The sequence below is a fragment of the Protomyctophum parallelum genome (assembly GCF_964188405.1).
Source record: "Protomyctophum parallelum genome assembly, chromosome: 19".
Taxonomy (NCBI): domain Eukaryota; kingdom Metazoa; phylum Chordata; class Actinopteri; order Myctophiformes; family Myctophidae; genus Protomyctophum; species Protomyctophum parallelum.
In genome coordinates, this window is record NC_139717.1 from 12963229 (window position 1) to 12987983 (window position 24755).

A 24755-nucleotide genomic window follows, 5' to 3' on the forward strand; every position below is an offset into this window, starting at 1 on the left:
CCACCCAACGTTACTTATAGAGGAAGTGACACACGGGGGAAAGGAGGGGAATCACAAACACAAACACAGTGTAGGCCTGCATGGAAGAGGAGCTCCAGGCGCCAGACAACTCTTAAACTATAGAGTAACGTTTAAGCATAGTGTCTGCAGCCAATACTACGGACAGTCGTGCCCATCGGGAGAAGCAACGAGCGTGGTTCTGTACCGTTGGATTACCGACCGTTTGGAAGCAGTTGCCGGCGTGCGGGAAGTCGGATAAAGACGTCGCTTACCGGTGAGATCGTTTCAAACGTGTTCCGTGTTGGAGGAGAAGCCTTGAGGGGTACCCCGTTCGCGTTTTCTTTTGGACCGCCTTGGGCGGACGGACTTTATGTTTTGTTGAATCAAAGGAACTATAATAGACTGTAGGACGCACTGCCCGAACGTGCACCATTCCGATTGGAGAGAACTTTGGGATTGATTTGGGACAGGAGGGGGGGTTTGAAAGCAATTGTTTGTTGATTTAAGTTTGTTATCCTGTTTCTTTTATTTAGTAGGGAGAGAGACAGGGACAGGCGTATTTTGTGAAGTGTCTTATTTTGAGTAACTTACCTTTGTTGTTGTGACAGCGGCGTTTTGGTCTCTATATAAAGTCAATACTCAGACTACAACCCTACGATCCTGTTGTTTTTATTCCTTAGTTAATGATTTGCCTGGTTCAGTAAAGGCCGATTGTTACAATTGTACTTTTACTATTTTTGAAAAATAAAATAAAACTTTCTGCATAATGACTACTTTTACTTTTGGTACTTACTTACTTATTGTAAATATGATAGGAAATTGTGGAGGGCAACGATCCAGGAATCCAGAGTTGCTGTTGGCTAGACCTCACTCTCACAGCAACTATTGTACATTTTGAATAGTTGTACTATAGACTATTTCTCAATAGGGTATTGAATGATAATAAAGCTAAGAGCACCTCACCATCACTGGGTTTGCAACAGGAACCCTGATCTGCCCTTGCTACACACGTACGTACAGACCTTTTGACTTCACATCCTAATTCTAATTAAGAGGGAAGCCGGAGACAATGAGCTGTCAGCCGGGATGACAGTGAGAGACGAATGTGTGTGTGTGTGTGTGTGTGTGTGTGTGTGTGTGTGTGTGTGTGTGTGTGTGTGTGTGTGTGTCCTCTCACTAATTTACCTGGCTTCACCTCTTCAATTGAAATATAAAAATCGATAGGGCGCTTTGGAGAGGAAGTGTACACCACGTATCGATCAAAAACAGGGCATCATATTAATGAATGCAAATGAGCTCCCGTGTGGCTTGAATTGAGTTTTTAATTTTCCCCATCTCAACAAATTGGACGGGTGCTGGTCAACCGCTCAAAGGGTGATTGCTGTTAATTTGTGGCTGAGCGATATGGACTAAAGCAAATAGCTTGAGTTATTTTCTGACGCACGCACGCACGCACAAAATTATACAGTAGTGTAGTACAGTATAAAAAAGTATTTGAATAGTGGACTCTGATTGGTCACCCACAACTCTGGGGTGAGCGAAATGTACAAATGTGGGGCCTGCCAGGCCAATCTCCCCAGGGATTTGTCTGGTTTCCAGGCTAGTCATCATCATATCATCATCATATCATCATATCATACTATAATTCAGTCAATGTCTGTCTGAATGTCTATGTCTGTCTGAATGTGTGTCAGAAACACGGCCGTATCTCCTCACCGCCTGCACCAATCACTCCCACTTTTCACACAGGCATTGACCATAATAATATCTCACAATGGGTAAGGGCTAGTATATATAATCAAGCACTAGTTCATATCCATGAGTGTGAGTAGTGTGAGGGGCCTGTTACAGTACAGCTCTACTGCAGCAGTCATTCAGACCACAGGAGTAATGAGGGGCCTGTTACAGTACAGCTCTACTCTAGCACGACCTTTTGATATGTTACATGTTTTATATGTTTGAAGTGTTGCTCAAAGTAAAGCACTGCCACCGTCCAGAGCAGAGGGATGGGGAGGGAGATCAGCACCACGGCCAGCTCCATGCTCCAGTGCTCGCATGTAAACATGTAAACTCATGCAAACAGGCATAGAGCACCGAAGTCACTATCGGTATAGAGGGCGTCAGTCCCCAGGTTCATGTATTTTTTATTTGCATTATAATCCCCATAGGGGGATTTTAGATCTCTTCATATAAGAACAGTTTGAAAAATAAACCGATCACCCCGGCCTTTTCACTCATATGGATATGAAGCATCGACTGAAGGTGGAAATGTACAAATATATCCAAAGAGTAACAAAATAAGTCAAATAACCCAGAGACTACATTTCCGGGTAGGCGGGTGGCTGCATCTGAATGTTAACTGAATGTTAATTACGTTCATTTTTATTTTTATTTTATTGATATTTAATGTTTCGTGGTTAGTAAGAGTTGAGTCACCACCAGCTGAGCTTATGTCAACGAGGAATCTCAGGAACGCAATGTGTTGACGGCTGGGCGTGACGTATATTAGCAGCGACATTGCCTTCATATGTAGTTTCAAGGCTTTTGCGGCCACATTAATTCCATTTTCTCCAGAAACTGGCTGTATCAAATATTAATGAACATCATTAACGACACACAGCCACTCCCCTGACAGAAAGGCAGAGATGATCGGTTTATTATTCAAACACAGTTCTTATATGAAGCGATCTAAAATCCCCCTAAGGCGATTTCAATGCAACTAAAAAGATACATGAACATGAACATGAACCTGACGCCCTCTACTGAAAGTGACGTCAGACTTCGGTGCTCTATAGGGTTCCGAAAACTGAGGTCATATCTGGGTGCGGGACAGGGGGTCCGCAGACCTTCAATCTGGTGGACTTGAAGATCAAAATGAAGAGGCTAGATCGTTTTAGACAGTTTTTTTGTGATCTTGAAATATATAATACTTGGTTTCTGTTGTGTGTAAACATTGTAACAATGATCCCAATTCAAAGCGGTTGTCCTCAAAACCACACCTACTGTACAGTCGCTGTCATATTGATGATATTCACACGGCTGCCATCTTGCCAGCAAGGTGATACCTAGGTGACACTTCCCATTATAGAGAGCCCATTCATCCAAACAGAAAAGTCCTCTCTAATTATATTAAACAACGTCAAAACCACCGACATTGCAGCTGTAGGGAAAGCTTGAATTATCCTCTTTCAATCTGTAAAGTTTTTGTTTAATAAAAATCCACCGTAGACATTTTATGAGCTACTTCCTGTCAAGAAATTCCTTGCAGATGATTATTTTCTAAGTATCAGAGTATGGAAGCGCTCGTTATCAGTAAAGCAACCTCCAGCTGCCTCCTGCATTACGTGCACATTCAAAACAGGTGGTATGCATGGGCCGTTGAGTGATAGTCAACGAGCACTTCCAAACTCCAGCACTTCGAAAAAAAAGCATCTGCAAGGAATTTCTTGGAAGTAGCTCATAAAATGTCAACGGTGGATTTTTATTAAACAAACACTTTACAGATTGAAAGAGGATAATTCAAGCTTTCCCTAAAGTTGCAATGTTGGTGATTTCGACGTTGTTTAATATAATTAGAGTCGAGGACTTTTCTGTTTGGATGAATGGCTTGTCTATGGGAAGTGTCACCTAGGTATCACCTTGCTGGCAAGATGGCAGCCGTGTGAATATCATCAATAAGACCGGAGGGAGAGCTCTATGACGATCACGGCACCAGAGCTTGTAAATCAGCTGTTCTCGGAGTCGGCACGCAACATATATGTATGTATGTCTCGCTAGGGTGCGCCTCACCAGCCAACAAAACAGAATCCTTGCCGCCTGGCCCAGACAAGCACTGGGAGCAGAGGGAGAGAGTCCAGCAGCACCTCCGGGCCCTTCGGTCAGCTCGTTGAAGAAAGCTATGTGCATCAGTGTACACTCAATCAGCTCCAAATGACGACACGCACCTGCAATCTGATTAGAAAGCGCTGACAGCTGCGCTGACTCTGATCAACCTTGGGCCATGAATTCTCTCTCTCTCTCTCTCTCTCTCTCTCTCTCTCTCTCTCTCTCTCTCTCTCTCTCTCTCTCTCTCTCTCTCTCTCTCTCTCTCTCTCTCTCTCTCTCTCTCTCTCTCTCTCTCTCTCTCTCTCTCTCTCTCTCTCTCTCTCTCTCTCTCTCTCTCTCTCTCTCTCTCTCTCTCTCTCTCTCTCTCTCTCTCTCTCTCTCTCTCTCTCTCTCTCTCTCAACTACGTATGGTCGGGCAGCAATGTGGGAGTCTGTGCGTTGGAACCAAACTTTTCTTTATTGGACAATTACACAGATGAGGGAAAAGAACCCTTGTTGTTTATTGCATGTTGAATGCTTTCCGCCTCCCCCACTGAACTCTGAACTCTCCGCCTCGGCTGTTGGTGTCGATCAGTCTTCACAATGTTATATAATTATGTCTAAAGAACCAAGACATTGATCTGTTATGTTCATGCCACTGACTGCAACTCAACGGTATACTTGACTAGAGCCGGATCGACATATTGGTGTGGCCGATATTTTTTTAACATCAGCACTGACAATATTATGCAGCCTTTTGTTACGCATTACTTATTAATGCATAATTTTTTCTTTTAATTTTGTAACCACTTTCAACCTGGCATTCATATTTTCGGTATGTCACAGGCAGAAAGGCAGACACAAGCTTACGTTTTAAAACGTCACAAGCTGACAATGTGATGATCACATTGTCAGCTTGTTTTTGAATGTTGTTGTGAGCTTGTATATCTAGTATTTCCACTAGTCCGAGTCCTGGACAAACATCCAATTTCCCGTTTGGGTCTCAAGCTAAAGTGTCTGTGAACCAGTGGTACAGAGCATCATTAGCTGGCATAAGTGCTACGCAGTCCTAAACAGATATGAAGGTAATAGAAAAGGGGTGCATGTGTCATACAGTCATGAGTCTGACACGGTACCCAAAACCCAACCCTAAAATAAGGAATCCATGGGTTCGTTTTAACCTGCCACGGGTTAGTTGTAACCTGCCACGCATGTCGGGGAGCGACGGTGTTGTCAGACTAATTCCTATCGGACTAACAAACATCTGCACCTCATAGAAAAGAAAGGCACTCCGCCATACAGAGTCGGCCATGAAACAAGCATCAACTAGAAATACTTCATTGCCGTTGTATGCCTCCAGACTCATCATAATAGTTGCTGGAAAAGAAGACTTTGAAGGCATTTAATGCGCCGTTTTGCCTATTTCTAATAAGTTGATCCTTGAGTCCAACTGGTCATTTGTGGCCAAATGTCATGTTATTCCGCCAAGGCTTTCCAGAGAGCGTTCACATTATGTTGGGACTTCTGTCCGTACAGAAAGGATGGACACACAAGATGGCTATGTGGCTGCTGCTGGCGCACGCATCGCAGTCATTGCTGAATAGGAAACTCTGCCATCAAGAAGACTCGCCGTGCCAAAGTGCAATTCAAAGTGCTCAAATTGCTTGTTCCAGCCTTCGTCAAACTGCTGAACTCTAATAGCTAAATAACCGTTGCAATAGAGCAGCATGCAGTAAATAAGCACTTGATACTTTTGCACTTCCATTCTTACGGTTTCCCTTTTACGAAGTTGTCAGTGTTAAATGCATAGTCAATGTCTCTTTTATGTTTTAGATACTTGTTTATGTGAAGCAACGGTCTAGTGGCAAATGCTTCGCATGATGCATTGCGATGTTTTAATGTCATATTTATATTAAAGCTCTTGATCTACCGGTCATTCTTCCTTCCTACTCCCACCTAAGGCCGTGAAATATGGGTCAGGATGAAGATTAGCGGGCGCAAACGGCCGCGACCCTCCAAAAGAATCATATTTGAACTGGGACCACCAACCCCACACCACCCCACCCACCCCCACAAGCTCTCGGATGTGTCATGCATGGCCTCACCTGTGGCCGCGGGTGTCCAGTGACCAGACAGGTGAGCTCCAGGGTCTCTCCCTCTCGGATGGTGTACACTCTCTCCGTGTGTCTCTCCTCCTCCACGTTGCAGGCGTGGCCCGAGTGCACGATGCGGACCGACGGGGGCGCTGTGGAGGAAAAACACAGGGATAATCAGACCAAGGTGTTACATTATGTACTAATGACTGGAACGCCGTTTTCTTTGTTGTTCTTGGTTTTTCGCAAATTAACGCCCTACTTGATCACGCTACAGAGATAGCCTGTGTTGCTCACATACACGCAAACAAAGGAGAGGGCAGGGGCACAGACACCCATGTAAAAGAGTGGGTGAAATTGTTTTTGTGCGAGCTCTCTCAATATGGCAGTAACAAGAAGAGTTAGGACAGATAGACAGACAGACACGCCCATGTGAACTGAGCGGTGCAACTACGCATTATGTGTGTTACGTGATGAGCCTGATTTAGGAGCATGGAGCCCACGAGGATAGACATCTAGTACACATGAACAGAATGTAAAGACTTTGACACGGTGGCAGAACTTGACAGATGGAGATGTCTCTCTCACAGAGCCTCCGTGCACGGTGGTATGTTCACAGTTCAGACACGCACCTCCAGGTACCAGGGGGAAAAAAACCCAAATAAACAAACAGATATGTTCACAGTTCAGACACGCTCCTGTAGGTACCAGGGGGAAAAAAACCCAAATAAATAAACAGATAACGAGATTTATGCTCCCATTGCGTTGCTTTCACTTTGGACGTGTTTGACTGAGTGAATGGCTTTTAACTTTGATTTACCCACAAGAAGCAGAGGCAAATCCACACGGAGCAGCGCTATAGAGATCAGCCAAGAAGACACATGCATACCGCGCGCATGCACGCACACATGCGCACATGCACGCGCACACACACACACACCTTTATAGCTTAAATAATCAGAGAGGCATCAGAGAGTTACTGACTGAGGCACCATGTTTTTTCACTGGTTCTCAATTTGAGGTCCAGGGACCACCAGGGGTCCACATTATTGCCGTTTGATGGTCTGTAACTCTGAGAGTGTATACAAACGGAACAGTAATTTCCATTCCAGTTGTAGACTCTGACTTAAATGAAAAGGATTGTATAGTGTAAATTGGGGTCCCAGAGATAAAATAAATAAATATGAATAACACCAAATTGGCCAAATTATCCAAAACATTTCCAACATATTTTCACCATATTTTCACAATAATTATCTGTGGAACTGAGTCAAACTAATTCCAAGTGCTTGTCAGAGGGGTGGGGGGGTCCCCAGTTCAAAGTGCTTGTCAGGGTGGTGGAGGGGTGGGGGACTCCCCAGTTCAAATAGGCTTACATTGAGGGGTCGTGGGCTGAAAAGTTTGGGAACCCTAGAAATCGGGTCCATATCATATCAAATCAACTCAATTTTATTTATATAGCACATTTAAAATGACGAGGTCAACAATGAGCAAACAATGCAATATAAACAAGCATTAAGACAATAAAGACATGTCAAACTGGGTGTCAAAAAGTTGAGATTCACTGACACATGTGAACCTATAGTAACCTTGTCAAGCTAGTTGTCATTTTCTAAAATGCCTGAGGCTTGGAATAACTATTTATTTATATATATTTTTTTTTTTTCTTTTTGTATAGCACAGTTGAACAAAAAGGCAATTCAAACTAAAAGTGCTTTACAAAAAAATAAAACATTTAAAAAGCAGCAGTCGCCTTGAGATCACCGAAAGGACAGTAGTAAAATGTAGTTATTATAGAGTTAAGAAAATATACCAGAATCCCAGAACAAAAAGGAGACAAGCGGACCGCGGACACAAACAGCTAAACGACGGTGTTGTTCCCGTTTGTTGAGTGATCCAAGGAATGAAACACAACTCAATTTGCTGCCCGGCGCACTAGACATTGCAATTCAAACGAATGCTCTGTCAACTAAATAAAAAGTGATTCCAGGGCTGCAAAGTCAGCAATTTCACTTGTTTGGTTTCTTTCTGTTATTGTCTTCACTTTATTTCCCGTCCTTCTCAATCTCTCTCTCTCTTTTGTCTTTCTCCCTCTCCCTCTCTCTCTCTCTCTCTCTCTCTCTCTCTCTCTCTCTCTCGACGCCAAAGTCTGTCTGTTTCATTCTAAACTGCTGTAACTGCACGCACGCACACACGCACACACACGTACGAAACAGAGATATTAGAGACAGATATAGGAGGCACCACGGGGTACAAGCCATTCTAAGGCATTGCTTCTCAAAGCTCTTCTTTTCTTTCTTCTCCCTGGAAAAAACTCTTTTGAGATCGGGGGCCGAAAATCAATTTGGGGGTCCTTGACACAAAAAGAAACGTTTGAGAACTGAACCACTGAACCATGACAACAAGCCACTCGCTGCCATGATAGCTCGTCTAAGCTCGTTTATACCTCCACTTCAACGTGTGTGATTAGCGAGGGGTTGGGGGCGAGTTAATAATGAGACAGTGAGAGAGAGAGAGAGAGAGAGAGAGAGAGAGAGAGAGACAGAGACAGAGACAGAGACAGAGACAGAGACAGAGACAGAGAGAGACAGAGAGAGACAGAGAGAGAGGGTGATACCGGAATACACAAGGTCAAATCATCAGTGTTAATTAAATACAATCTGTGGGATTCAACCTCTCAATAGAAGAGTCTCAATAGAAGAGCAGGGAGACAAAAACAAGCGCCATATTAGTTACTCCACCGGTACAGATTGGTCAAAAAAAGTTACATAATGTATTATTTCTGAGAGTGTATACAAATGCAATCAAAATGGGCTCTTGTGGGTCCATTTGGTTACATGTGTAGCTACACTCTCAGAGTTACAAATGGATAAATGAACACTTGACTGTGTAAGAGGATTCTTACGCTGAGTGTGTCTCCACTGAAACACTTCATTATTGAACGTAATTACACAAATTACTGCTGTCTGCTTGGAGGCCAAACATCACAAACAAATAAACATTATTTTTTTCTTTTTCTCATTTTTCTGAGAACGCCACGGGTACCGAAAGGCGAAATGTTCTTTCACTCTGCAAAATGTACACGTCTTACAGCCCTCTGGTGTTTCTTTTCCTTTTTTTATTAATTCTTCTCTTTTTTGTAAGTCATTGTGCGTTCTGCCCAGCCAGAACCTGCCAACTCAGATAGTGTACAAATGGAATCAATGTTCCATTTGTATACACTCTCAGAGTCAAATTAATATTGATTTTACGATATAAATTGCAGGGTCCCCCGAGAAATAAATGCCATTAAATGGGGGCCTAATGCATGTTAAACTGGGGGTCTTTGAAATTAAGAAGAATCACTGCTAAAGCCGTAACAATCTTCTCTGTTCTCCCCCTGGCACATTTTTTCAAACGGGGGGGCAATTGTCTCAATTTAGGGGTCCTTGACATGAAAAAGTTTGCAAACCACTGGATTGGTATACTTTAATTGCGTGTCAAAGGCACCTGACTGGCCCGTGGGCATCCTTCAGTGGACACAGTCCCAGCAGCTTCACAACGTGACGCCAGGCCCTCCCCACTTTTCAACCGTCACGCTGTGCGACCGACCATATTGTCAGCCTCAGTCATCCTTCCTTCGGCTCGTTAGCTAAACTGGCCCTTCGGTGGGCGCACCCAGGTGGCCTAAACGCCACACAGAGCGATGAGGAAAGAGATTGATGGTAACTACTTGGACAGACTAGAGCCGGCTGCTCCATCGTACGACGGTTCTGTGTTGCGGCAGATGTACAAGCTCAAAAACAGCACGTGGACGCGATGCGGCTTGGGGAACTGCCCATAGACCCGAAGTCCCGTTAGTCCGAACATGCATTAAGGTTGGCGAACATGCACTGCTCCCGTGCTTGCGGTTATGTTTAGGTTAGGTTTAGAGATAGGGATAGTAATTTCGGAACAATGAACCTTCTGACTAATGACATGCTTGTACACCGGCTACTTTCGCCACATGACACCATTGCACAACAAAGTATAGGGTTATCTGGACAAAAAATATCTCCCTCTCTCCCTCTCTCTCTGCCTCCATTAGGGGGTAATCTCTCCCTCTCTCCCTCTCTCTCTGCCACCATTAGGGGGTAATTCTACTGATGGTGAATTCCAAGGGGGTGGATGATACAGGAGTGAGGAATAGACTTAGGGGTGAGGGAGCTTCACGCAAGGCTGCCACTTAAAACAAAGGAGGTCTAGATTCAATGCCCTGGGGGCCGCCAGACGCAGCACAGGGCTAATGACATTTACCCCAATAAGCCAGTATCAGTGCGGCGTGCTATCGGTCTGGGCCAAACACCCAGCTAATTAATGGCCCTCTCTTACTTGTGTTGCTAATACGACCTGCAGAGTGCCGCAGAGACACACTCCGTGGGGCTCGCACCCACGTGCACACGCACACGCACATGCACACGCACACAATCATCCATAGCTCTGCACACTAAAAAGCTACAAATCCGGGACTTATTTGAATGAATAATACAACATTGTATTGACAAAATCTAGCAGTGATTCTCAAACCTGTGGGCTGGGGACCACTGGTGGGCCGTGAGACATTTCAGCTCTAAAGAAAACTGAAATTCAATGTTTGCATGGCTCTAAACCGAATCCAATGTGCTATGGTCTTGAATGTTAAACAACATTCAAGTTTGCATAAATAAGTTATTCTGATGAAATATGTGGGCGAGGGGGGGGGGGGGGTTGGGGGTGCATATAGTGTTCCCAGATTTGCACACAAAGTGAAAAAAGCAACACACTTATAAACATAATATACTGTGCACTGTGAGATCTTTCATCACTGTAATGACGCATTCTGAAGCCGGGGGACATGCTGAGATGGAGGGAAGGCGGGGTGGGGGGAGGGCTGGCAGGAAGTGAGTTGTCATGGCGATGACGAGCCGGAGGTGAGAGATGTGCTGGCAGGGGGGCAGGGGCGGGGGGGCACGGCGGGGGGCAGGAGGAGTCAGGGGGGCACGGCGCTGACAGCCGCATGCGCCGGAATATTTCAGGTAAACAGCGGGGTGGACGCACCGCCACCGCCACTGCACCACGGGTCGCTTTCATTACCATTTGAAATATGTCGTCGGCCCACCGAGGGCAGAAACCTCTTATCTCCACAGGTTAAAACACCAAAAGGGGTTCCCGTCCTGAATGGGTACAGCAGTGGTTAAAGGGGTTCCCGTCCTGAATGGGTACAGCAGTGGTTAAAGGGGTTCCCGTCCTGAATGGGTACAGCAGTGGTTAAAGGGGTTCCCGTCCTGAATGGGTACAGCAGTGGTTAAAGGGGTTCCCGTCCTGAATGGGTACAGCAGTGGTTAAAGGGGTTCCCGTCCTGAATGGGTACAGCAGTGGTTAAAGGGGTTCCCGTCCTGAATGGGTACAGCAGTGGTTAAAGGGGTTCCCGTCCTGAATGGGTACAGCAGTGGTTAAAGGGGTTCCCGTCCTGAATGGGTACAGCAGTGGTTAAAGGGGTTCCCGTCCTGAATGGGTACAGCAGTGGTTAAAGGGGTTCCCGTCCTGAATGGGTACAGCAGTGGTTAAAGGGGTTCCCGTCCTGAATGGGTACAGCAGTGGTTAAAGGGGTTCCCGTCCTGAATGGGTACAGCAGTGGTTAAAGGGGTTCCCGTCCTGAATGGGACCTACAAGCTCGTAGCATGAGCTTGTAGATCTGCTATTTTTCAATCGCTAAATTATAACATAATGTTTAAAACACCAAAAGAGGTTCCCGCCCAAAATGGGTTAAAGGGGTTCCCGTCCTGAATGTGTACATTTATTGTAAATTAAGTATAATGCTGATGTGCAGACATGCAACACTTCAACTCTTGCAAGCGTAAAATGAAACCAAATGGACCAGTACGTGTCCATTTGGTTTCATTTTACACTCTCAAGAGTTTAAATCATCTACACTACAGGGTCCATTTGGTTGCCAACTCTCCTTAACCCATTTTGGGCAGGAACCCCTTTTGGTGTTAGCATTATGTTATGCTTTAGCGATTGAAAAATAGCAGATCTACAAGCTCGTAACGCGCCACTCGGTGGCGTGCTATGAGCTTGTAGATCTGCTATTAATCTTTTTATCGAAGAACGACTGACATAGAAACATAGCTTTTTCAGAAAACTGTCAGGATGTAGAAGACTTTTTTTTAAATCTGATCTCAGGTCAAAATAGCTGGGGACCACCTTACCAACTCTCCTTAATTTAGCTGGGGACCACCTGAACCTCAAGGACCGCTGGTTGAAAACCCACTGTACTACAGCGGCACTCAGAAGTAGCACATCCACCGGCTCGGAACGCGGCTCAAGCATGTTGTGCATGGATCTGCTACTTTTGCCATATTTGAATTTTAATCCTGAAAAGTAACAGTTTTGGACATATGAGGTTTCTACACCTGACAGAGACGATAAGCTACCCATGGTCTGTAATCATGGCTTGTAGTGTGAGTGTGGTGTGTGTGAATATAAATGATTACGAGAAGCGAGCAGAGGGTTGCAGCGTAGCCTTTGGTGAGAATCAGTGAGGTCCTTCTCATTGCTATTGGACATCAGTTGGTGGTAAAAATAAATAAATATAATCACACTCGTGTGAAGTGAGGGGTGCTCTTATTATCATACATCATCTCATTCCGAACAATCACAATTTGCGTCCTCACTTTTTGAGGGGTGCTATCTCCTATATCCAGCTTTTGGTTACCGTCCACAAACTTCGTCTAAAAACAGACTTTTACGTCATAGTGTCTGAGCAAATAGGCATGTTTTAAGACCGTTTTCATAGTTGAAATAGCAGTGAACGGCAGCACACAATATAACAAACTAACAAAGCAATCTACAAGCCTGCAAAATAGCCAAGCAATCTACAAGCTTTCAAAATAGCCAAGCAATCTACAAGCTCGCAATGCTCTTGAAATGAGGAATCATACACTGTCACCGTTTTGACCTTTCCCCCTTTTCTCCTCTGTACCTGTATATAGCTTTTTGTACTTGATAGCATGTATGCTCTGTTGATGAATTCAATACACAGGACCACAATGGAAACAAGTCCCCAGGACATTTTGGGGTTTTACAGCAGTGGTTCCCAAACTATTCTGGCCCAGGGGGGAGATGTTTTTCCACCCTCTCATCCTCGCAACACTGATGAGCATATACAGTGCCTACAACCTTACGATGCCATTGGAACTATTTGTATTAAAACTTAAACAAACAAAAAAGTCACAACACGCTACCACAACTTTTATTTAAGATGCTATCTTTGAATAGATAGACCTATTTTGCAGTGCAGAAACACAATTGCCTTAATTCCTTGATGCATTAACCGTCTTCCTGCCATTGCCGAAGCCCTTCGGCAATCAAAGCCTCAATTTGATAATACACCTTGCTGCCATTGCCGTAGCCCTTCGGCAATTATACTTTTATAGTGCATATGATCGATCGAGCCATAATGCTACTCACGTTAGCCGGTTAGCTAGCAGTGTTGTTAGCACTGCAATGGATCGTTCAGATTAGATCGCGGTCGCCATAAGAATCCATTCTATCCGTTTCTTTCAATCGCCTGTATCTCCTATTCCTTGTCCCAGATGGCATTTTTGGTCAAACCAGCGTTTCTTTGACGGCACAGAGCCGACGTTGTGCAGTGCTATATGTACCGGCATTGATTCGATTATGTAAACAAAGGTTGTCTTGGCAACGTAAAGCTGGCAGGGATAAGCTCACTTCCGGTTGAGGCAAAATGTGGCTTTTCAAAATAAGAGCTCAAATTAAAAAAATGCTGGCATGAATTAGGTCCTAATTTCTCAATAAATGGCAGCAGTAAAAGGGTTAACGAGCGTCAACGAGCAACATGTAGCAAGTGGCGCAATGGATAACTAATAAAAGGTTGGAATATGGTAAAGGGATTGACTGCGTATAAACCAGGTTCGGAAGGAGCTCAATGTGTGAAGTGAAAACCAATGAAATAAGGGAGGCAGAAACTGGAGTTAAAGGGTAACTGAAATATTATTATTATTATATCAAAAACAGAACTTAAACAACTTTGAACATTCATAGAAAATAATAAACACAAAATGGGGGCCCCTTTAAAGGTGGTGACTTTCTCAGTCCATGTTGAGTTCCTAACTAGGGGAAATTCAGTCTTTCTCCTGTGGGGAGAACTGGGTTACCACATTTGTGGAGGGAGGGGGGCATCGAGGTTCCGGGTCGGCTCGCCAGGTCCAGGTACCAGCCGGTACCAGAACCATCCAAGGGTTTTCCTTTCAAGGACACAAAAACGAAGAGTAACCAAAGATTGTCACGGTGAACAGGAACCTGCTGCTGCCATGCCAAACATTTCGGCTATCTTGCATGAGGTGGAAGTGGGAGTGAGGAGTGTAGGCAGTGGCGTACACAGATAGACACTAGGGGGTGCTAGAGCACCCCCTGCCCTTTTGGCAATTTTGCTCTTAAAAAAAAAATATATATATATATATATATATATATTTTTTTTGTGTTTTTTTTTGTGTGTGGAACTGTGGACCATGGTGACATTGATCAAATCTTGATAAAAAAAACGCTTCTACTATATTATTTAGGCCCCCACAATCTAAAGCTATGTTTCTATGTCAGTGGTTCTTCGATTAAAGAAAAATAGCAGACCTACAAGCTCGCTATTTTTCAATAGCTAAAGCACCAACATGGGTTTCCGCCCAAAAATGCGCTGCACAAGGTGCCCTTTTTTCCACTTGAGCACCTGCCCCTCTAAATGTCTGTGCACGCCACTGATTGTAGGAACTGATGTCACCTTTATACTGCCTTGATTGACAGTTGACATGGGCAACAGCTGGTCACAGAAACGCAGCCTCTGCAGTGCATCCAACTGAAAGTGACTGCATGGAGTCCATTTCAAAAAGCCCTGGGAAATTATGGAATATGATTACTGTGATTATGGTAAGCTCACATATCACAGATACCACAATTCACTAGCCAAAACAATTCAGAAAAACTGAATTAGTTCAAAGACCCCATGGCTATGTGTCGCGGACCCCCTGGGAAATGTGGTTTTACAGCACTTACAGCACCATGCTGTCAATATGTAATACGGTCAATAAGGGACCCCAAGGGACATTTATTTCCCTTCGTGGCACAAAGTCGCGCGCTGTGAGCTTGTACATACATTATTTGAATAGCCAACATATAAATGGATAAAGCAGTTAAAACATATTGTGCTTTGAGAACTTTGAGAACCACTGAACTAGTCACACACACACGCACACACACACACACTCATACAGTCTCTTTCACCCACCTCACTCTATTGCAAGCATAATATATTCTCTCTCACACAACCTGCATTCACCCACTCACTGTCTTCTCGCATTCACTGTCGCTCGCACGCACGCACGCACTGTCAGTGTTAAGATAAAACAGGAAGCAGAGCGGCCAGAGGCAGGGAACAGGAGTCCCAGATGTGCTTCTGTTTCAGAAGCAGGTGACATCATTCCCCTTTAATGCAGAGAGAGAGAGAGAACAGAGAGAGAGGACAGAGACAGATAAAAAGAAATTGACAGACAAAGATAGATACAGAGAAAGTGACAGAGAACAGTGTGAGTGCTTTCAACATGGCAGTAACAAGACATGACAGACAGACAGACAGACAGACAGACAGACAGACAGACAGACAGACAGACAGACAGACAGACAGACAGACAGACAGACAGAAGCTGCAACCGTGTGACAGATATATAGATGTCAGTGTCTATTTTGTTTCTGCGTGCACAACGTGCACACATTTCACTCATGTGTGCAATATATGCATGTGGATGTTTTTAGTTGATGAAATTATTTAGTTTGATTAAACTTTTCTTGTTTATATATATATTTATATATTATATATATATATTTATATATAGTATATTCTTTAAAATGTAGAAAACTAGTGATCCCCGACGTTCTGTCAGCTGTGTGTGTGTATTGAGCAATGAGCAGTGCACGTTCTGTCAGCTGTGTGTGTGTATTGAGTGTGCACTGCAGTGCATGTTCTGTCAGATGTGTGTGTGTGTGTGTGTGTGTGTGTGTGTGTGTGTGTGTGTGTGTGTGTGTGTGTGTGTGTGGGTGTGGGTGTGTGTGTGTGTGTGTGTGTGTGTGTGGGGGTGTGGGGGTGTGTGTGTGTGTATGGATCGTGCACTATTGAGCGGCCATCTCCCGGTGGAGTGCCTGCGCCACGCTGGGCTCCCTGGGGGGGGTGGAGAGTGTGTGTGTGTGTGTGTGTGTGTGTGTGTGTCTGTGTGTGTGCGTGCGTGGGGGGGGGGGGGGGTCGCTGGAGAAACAGCTTTATCCAACTGGCGGCCAATAGAGATTTAAATTGGATTTGACTAAAAGCTAGCCTTGTCACCAGAGTCCCGGAGTGTTGGACGTGGCAGAGGGGGAGCTCTTGGCACGCAGGGAGAGAACTGTCTAAATTTGACAAACAAATGACTGTGGACTGAAGCCACAAACAGCTGGGCTTTCAGTCCACGATGCCGGCTTAATGTCCCGAGAACAACCCCCGGGGACTGCTAATCATGTCGTCGTCGTCCCCCTCCCCGCCCCGAAGAATGGACCGACCCGATATGAGCGAGGGAAAGAAAGGGATGAGAGAGAGAGAGAGAGAGAGAGAGAGAGAGAGAGAGAGAGAGAGAATCTCGGCCGGGCACAAACCTCATATGTCCAAAATAATAAAATGTAGGCATTTAGCAGACGTTCTTAATCCAGAGCGATTTACAGTAAGCAAGAATAACACAAGGTAATACCATGCCAGATGAATAATGACGGAATGAAATCTGTCTACATAACATGCCATCTAAAACGACATATTTTAGCCTCTTCATACACCTGCAAGGTCGTCGAGGCTAGGGCAAGTGCTACGACCGGGTTAAGGTGGAGTCTGGAGAGGTTGAGGAAGATTGGGAATGAGTCTGCAGTAATGGGGAGTTATAGTATAGTATATATAGTATAGTATAGTATATATAGTATAGTATAGTATAGTATAGTTACTAGTATAGTATATATAGTATAGTATAGTTACTAGTATAGTATATATAGTATAGTATAAATAGTATAGTATAGTTACTAGTATAGCAGTTCCAGCTCGGAAGGCTTGTCGATAAGCTACTTTCAATGCTTTTGTTGTGATGCTGTAATGTGATCATGTATGGCGTTAATTTACAAAAATAAATAAATAATACAATATGGAGATATGTGGTTTCTGCCCCGACAGCGAATACACATAATAATAATGCAATACAAGAGGGGGAAGGGAAAGGAAAACATGTTTGTGTTATCCCGCTGAAGCCATTATGGGTTTTGCATGCCAGGACCACCACGCTGGAGAAATAAGCTCCAGCGTGTATGTGTGTGTGTGGGGGGGGGGGGGGGGGGGGGGGGTCGTGGCAGAGAGAGAGGCTCATTTCAGCCTGCCGATAAGGAGCGGGTACAATGGCAGCATAAAAGAGCAGCACTGTAGCAATAATAAGCTCAGCATAATGAAACTATGTAGTGAACGAGGCCTACGTTTACAAGAACATCAACATATTGGTTGGAGAAGAAAAAAAACAGCGCCGGTCAAGTTCAAATCATGGCTCAATGTGCTGCTAATAACATTACACTACAGGCGGATGAGCCGATAAACCAGACAGCAGTTCTGGATCAAAGGCCACTTGGGATAACTTGACAGCGTTGGTTCACAGCCCAGCCGTCAGTGGTCAGATGGGTGGGCCAGCTGCATGGCCCAGCGTTGCTTCACAACCCCTCCGTCTGACCACTATAACGTCAGCTGGCCCACCCATCTGATGGGTGGGCCAGCTGAATGGCCCCTCGCGTTTTCATTTTACTGCTCCATTAGTCTCGCGTTACCAGACTGTTGCCTCTCGCAATTTCCAAATGCTTTCATTATACAGTCTGGAGCAACGGAAGAACTGTCATGAGTCAAATATAAAGGGGAAGTGGAGCCTCCTCCCCACTTACGTTTCGTCTTTAGTCACGCAAATGTATTCTAATATAAATAGAAATCATCTAAGCATATATAGCTTGCTTATTAGCGGAAATGGAAATAAAAAAACACACCTGTGTAATATATTAAAGTCTAACGCATGTTGATTAGGTGATGTAATGAACAAACGGTGTTGTTAATGGCATTTAATGTTTGTGTTAGGGACAAGATGACGTACATTTTCCCTTCATTGTCAATACCGTTTTTAAAACAAACATTGAACCTGTATATAGGAGGGGCTGGCACCCCTCAAAAATATAATCCATCCATCTTCAACCGCTTATCCGTAGTCGGGTTGCGGGGGCAACAGCTCCACCAGAGAGCTCCAGACTTCCCTTTCCAGAGCAACATTAATGACTTCCTCCTGGGGGATTCCGAGACGTTCTATATTTTCGTGAACGGTACTCGGATTTCGGGAGGTGTATTCTTTATGTCTCAGATTCTAACTCCCTTTTTTTGGGTAAATTAACACCCTGGGGTGGGTCCCTGTGATATACCAGCGTCTTGTCCAGGGGGATGTAAAGTACAGTACAGTACAGAAACAGGAGATAGGCTCCTGCCTTGTGGGCTGCACGGCTCGGCAAGGCTTGCTTACCACCGAGAGCACTGAAGTAATTGAGGAGCCATCCATCCATCCAGCCATCCATGGACCCGAGGCGAGGCCCCCTTTTCCCGAAAGTGCCGTTGCGTTTCAGCCGCACATGCATATTATTATTACATCACGGCTTGACAGAGCGTATGGATTACATACAGTAATGCACTCGCATGCGTTCCCTCCTCCCCCCCTCCCCCCCCCCCCCCCCCCACACACACACACGTTATTGCAAATGAGAGCGGCCGTATGGATCCGGCTTTGGCGCCATCAGCACGGACCATCCATCACGTGGAGCCAGAGGTTCACCGCTCTAGGAAACGCAAAGCATTCATGCGGTGAAGATGTCTCTTGGGAGATTCAAGCAAGAACAACTGAAATGGAAAATGACACTTTTTTTTTTGTTTTCCTGTCACAATCATGTGATTTGTGAAACAACATTCACAAGCTTTTGGAGCTTGTAGATCTGCCATAGCTGTTTTTGAATTTGGACAGTTTTCCACCCAGCGGAGATGATAGAAGTCTATGCACGTGACATCATCATAGCTGGAAGCCTTGACAGCCCATACTCGAGAGAACAGTAGCTTCAATTAGTGTGTCTTGCACAAGGACACTTCAACACTAACTCTGGGGGATAAAGTCAAAATATTTTCCAAGTATTCCTGGACTTTGTGAAACCCCACTGTATAGTGTATAGTGCCGGTTTGACCCATTGCAAAACTATGTAATCTCATGAACTTGACTGAAGTCAGTCATGGCGACTGAGAACTTGAATCCACGGGTAGAATAAGAGACGCCGTGGGGTCAGGTGGTGTTTTTGTGCCACAGAATGGAGCACTTCCACTTAGCTAATTAACACAGTGGAGGGGTTTGTTTGTCCTCGGTGTGTTGGGCTGAACGCAGCGTGCCACGAGAACATAGAACAAGCACGCACAGCTGGGCCCACAGAGATGCTATTTATAGACCGCAAATACACACACGCACAACTACACATGAACACTGCCTGGCACATACACATTGGTGCAGACACACAAACGCTCCATCTCAGGTGCACACACACGCACACACACACACACACACACACACACACACACACACACACCTATGTACCTCCCACCGAAATGAGGCCACTGTGAACTTGCCAGACCCCTAGCGAGATGGATGGAGGGAACAGAGGGGGTGACAATTACATGAGAGGCAGTGTGTGTGTGTGTGTGTGTGTGTGTGTGTGTGTGTGTGTGTGTGTGTGTGTGTGTGTGTGTGTGTGTGTGTGTGTGTGTGTGTGCACAGTGCGACAGTGCACAGCATGTGTTCTGGCATAGTCATACTTTATGTCTTCTCTCTCAGCTCACTGAATCGACACTAATCCCGCAATTAATTTAATTGGAATTTAATTGAAGTCATTCTCATTCTATTATAAAATGTTTCATAGCTTTTACACACATCATCTAGATCATTTTGAAACAAATACAAAATAAATGACGACTTGAATGTCAGCATAAACAGCGAACGCAGCTCGTAAATGGCAATAACAATTAGAATAAATTACATACTTTTTTGAGGTTTTCTTTTTAAACACTTTTTTGTGTTTTTTTAAGATTTTATTTTTAAGTTAAGTTTTTTGAAGTTTAAGTGTTTTTAAAGTTTCTTTTTGATGTTAAGTTTTTTGGTGTTTTTTTAAGTTTTTAAGATTTTATTTTGAAGTTAAGTTTTTTGAAGTTAAGTGTTTTTTAAGTTTTTTTGAAGTTAAGTTTTTTCTTTTTCATTTTAAGTTAAGTTTTTTTTTTAAGTTAAGTTTTTTTAAGTTAAGTTGTGTGTGTGTGTGTGTGTGTGTGTGTGTGTGTGTGTGTGTGTGTGTGTGTGTGTGAGTGCGTGCGTGTGTGTGTTTTGTGTGATACAGCTGCGCCCTCTGGTGGCGGGCGGGTGGTGTAACAGCGGGACACACACAGACATTCAGCCCTTGCTGTCATAGTTAGTGCTCACTGCATTCGCAACTAGTAATAGTACTAGTTGCATATACTGTGGTATTGAGTATGGGGTACTGAGTATGTTGGATTACTATACAGATTGGTTAAAATAACGTATTTAAAAAAAGTCCTGGATGGTAGCTTTAAAAAAAATAAGTTATTAATTGTATAATCTTTTGTGTGAGGTTCAAGCTTCTAAGCCTCTAAAATGATTTTCTATACTGTAGATGCTATTTTGTTCAGATTAGTATGCACTAATGTGTGCCACTGTCCATGGTGCTGAAAACAGTCCTTACTTCAACCGCAGAGTCCAGTGCCAAAACGGAGCCCATGCATCCTGCCCAATAAAACAGAGCACACTTCAAAGTCAACAATAAGAAGAATCCAGAATTCACATTCATAAAATGTTTCACTGCCTTGCTGCCAAGCCACATGTGGGTCGCATTCAGAGAGGATGCCAAGCAGTCTCTGTGTCTCTTGCACCATTATATGGTTGTACTCCCAAACTGGAAACCCACATGATCCAGATGGCACAAAAAGAGGGGGGAGGGAGGGAGGGGGAGAGAAAGAAAGAAAGAAAGAAAGAAAGAAAGAAAGAAACAAACAAACAAAGAAAAAAATAAAGAAAAAGTAAACAACTACAACTACAACTACTACAACAACAACAACAACTAACTAACTACATTATAAAAACTGGTCAACATTGGCGAAATTGTCAAATAAGAGGAAAGAACTGTGAAAAAGCTGAACTTCAAGCTGATCTATACAAGCTCACAATTTAGGTTGCGAGGCGTTGTGAGCTTGTAGATCTGCTATTTTCACTATATATGACTAAATTTGATTGAGGGACTGCCATTGGATTTTTTCTCCTCTGGTGAAAAGCTGGAATTAGCGTGATGACAGTCTCTCAGTCAAATCTGGTCACATATGTATCTGTGGAAACGAAAATAAATAAATCTAATGCCTCAACTCCTACAACTCCAAGTGCTTGTCAGGTTTGGGTTGGTCCCCAGTTTGATTAATTGGGGGGGGGGGGGGGGGGGGGGGGTTCCAGGCGGGTTCCAGGGGCTCACAAGCCAAAATGTTATAATATCATAACACCTTGGAACTAGATCGATCCATGCTCCTCTCGTTAACCAAACGTCCTGTCCCTCCTGAAAATAAATCATTTTTAATCATAGTTCTTATTCTTCAGTCAGTGATAGAAGGTCTATAGAAATTGCGGGGCACTTTGGAGAGAAAATGAGACCTACCCACTGGTGCTAAACAACACGTTAAGAAAGGGGCAATTTATTTGAAAAACCAATTCACTTATTTTCTTCTTTCAACCACATCTCAGCAACAGAGGCAAGGATCTAAAGTGTTATTAGAGCATTGTTCTAATTCTAAGAAGGGAAAGAAAGCTGCCTGCAATATGGAACAAGTTATTGATCGGCCCTGTAAGCAATGGCCGGACAATGGACAGGTACAATTACATGAGGGCAGGGGGAAGTGAGCGCGCGCACACACACACACACACACACACACACACACACACACACACACACACACACACACACACACACACACACACACACACACACACACACACACACACACACACACACACACACACACACACACACACACACACACACACACACGTTGGGTTACAGGTGCATAACGGGAAGCGTTTTTTTTATATACATATTTTTATTTTATGCACGCCGCTAGATGTGAGTGCGCCAAAGATGTGTGAACCTCTAGTTTAGCACAAATGTTCTCTTCTGGGGGTCCATGGCATAAAACATAGTAAAACCACACACACAGTACACGACCTTGGACCATATGGGCTGGTCTAGCAGCTCAATACCAACCTTATGCCTCCACAATAATATGGGGAATAAACACGGAGGCCTTTACGAGGCCGCACTGTTTAAATTTATCATGCTATTAAAAAAATACCTTAACTTAAGATGGTACTACTATCTCATGGTACCAATTACTGGATGCATGGTTGACTTGTGTTGCACAGCTACACTATATAGTGAGCGCATACGCACGCATGCACGTACGCACGCACACACACTCTATGTGCAGTATTTTGTGTCACTGGTAATTGCTTATGTATATTTACTCATTTGCCAGTGGATCACGTAACTTGGCTTCATTCTCTACGGCTTGCTTTGCTGTAATTGCTTACGCTCATCTAGTAACGCTGCCCTACAGTTTTTTATTTTTTTCGCTGGTGTTATATTTATTTATTTTGCTGCTGGATAATGATGGTCTTTATCAGGTGAATCATGGATCTCTCAACTGCTCTAAACAAACATTAAAGTCCATAGACTTGGCTGACCAATCATTTATGTCCACATAGAGATACAATACAAGGACACAAATATTTACAAGGTGCTGTACAGAATGCAGTCAGCGAATCTTGGACAAATACCCACACACCCTTCAGGGGTACAAGGAACAGTGTCTTCGCCATATTTGGCAGCTACCGATAGTAGAAGACATTGCATGACGTTTGGCTGCTTTTTTGGCATCCAAAAGTTGTTGGAAGCCTCTTACAATCCATGTACATGTCCTAGGCTGCCAAAAATGAACACAAGTAGATTGCACCTATACTGTATAGCCTAGCTCTGTGATGGTCTGGAGGAGTGGCTGATAGTTTGGCTGACTTTGGTCATAAAGGCTAAGCTAGAATCAAAGGTGCAGGCCACTTCAAGAATGGAAACTGATCTGTTCCCTTCATTGACAACATCTGATTTTCAGTGCAAAGTTGAAACATGGAAAGTTTGACACAGGCATTGTTTGTTCATTCTCGCGCACACAGCAAAAGTACAGAACATTTAAAATAATCCTGTAAAGTAAAAATTCCTCAAATCAAAAGTAGCAGCTCTGCAAGCTCGAAACGCAGTTTTGGACATAATGTTTCTACCCGATTGACGACATCCAGCCCTGGGCTCAGAGGGCCAGGAATAGCTCACTATGAAGTGTCTTGGCAGACACCACTGAAGATTGCGTTCAGTGGCAGACGCCAAGAAACTGTCCACTGATTGGCCGCCACAAGCGCCCACAGTGAACTGCTTGTCCTATCAAAGCCCATGATGCAGGCTTGGCTGCTCTAGCGAGCCTATCCATAACACCTCCAGGGGGCATATGTCCAGTCTCTGAGTGAGTGAGAGTGTGCATATGTGTGCGTGCACGCCTGCTGTGTGTGCATGTACTGCAGTTTTGTTCATGTTCACAGTTAGATGTTAGTGCCCGTAAGCCTGTAAAACAAAACAAAAATGCCCAAAAATGCTAATGTAATCACAAGTATATAGTAACACAAACATGTTTGCGCGTGTGCGTGCGTGCGTGCGTGCGTGCGTGCGCGAGAGAAAGACCAAGAGAGAGAGAAACAGAGAGCAAACGTGTGCCATCCATAACTCTTCCATTGTAAGTCGCAGCCAGCAGGCCTAGCTGTAACACCTCATTATTCCAAGCCAAGGCAGGAAATGGGTTTTCAGAGAGCACTCACCAGGCTGAGCTCTCTCACATGAGGGAGGTGCAATAATAGGTCCACTCATACCAGCAGCAGTGTTGATTTCGTCCACTAAAACTATGACAAAGAATGTTAGCCTTTTTTCACTGACGAAAACTAAATTAAAACGAAGCTATGAATGATGACTTAAACTATGACGATTTCAGAGGGACTAGTGGAGGAGAGATCAACAAGTAATTTTATGCTTTGGTTGCACGCTGAAAATTGTGAGCTTGTAGATCTACTATCTTCAGCATGCAACCAAGTGTAAAACCAGCCATTACGTCGACTAAATCACATGTACATTTAGTTGACTCAAGTCTTTTAGCCTCGGTCCCAGGCTTACTTATCTGCAAAAAGAAAGACCAATCACAACACTTGTTTCATTCGCGGAGAATGTAAACTGATTTGCAAAGCATCAACGCATCAAATCCCGCATTTAGCATCAACGCATCAAATCCCGCATTTAGTCGAATAAAACTAGACTAAAGAACGTCAGATATCAACACTAAGCAGCACAAGCTAGTGCAGAATTATTATTCAATTTGGTATGCACAGATTAGCTAACAGGGCACTTCATCCACTAACAACATCTACTTATTATGCACATGCACACGGGCATCACATGCATTTGGCTGAGCTAGAGTGACTGAGAGCTAATGAGACTGAGTTTTTGTTTCCAGAGAGCTGTTTCTCATCCATGGGGATCGTGCTATTAACCACTTAAAGGACAACTTTAGTTTTTTTCAACCAAGGTTCATGTTCTAGG

The 24755-nt window shown here is 44.1% G+C and overlaps 1 protein-coding gene across 1 annotated transcript in view; it reads right to left on the reverse strand.

The window, feature by feature from the left end:
* LOC310876264 (MAM domain-containing glycosylphosphatidylinositol anchor protein 2) overlaps positions 1-24755 on the reverse strand; it is a 355337-nt gene that overhangs the window by 235804 nt on the left and 94778 nt on the right. Inside the window, 1 exon segment of the mRNA XM_083789750.1 lies at positions 5910-6049. Within this exon segment, the coding sequence (XP_083645876.1) occupies positions 5910-6049 (140 nt within the window).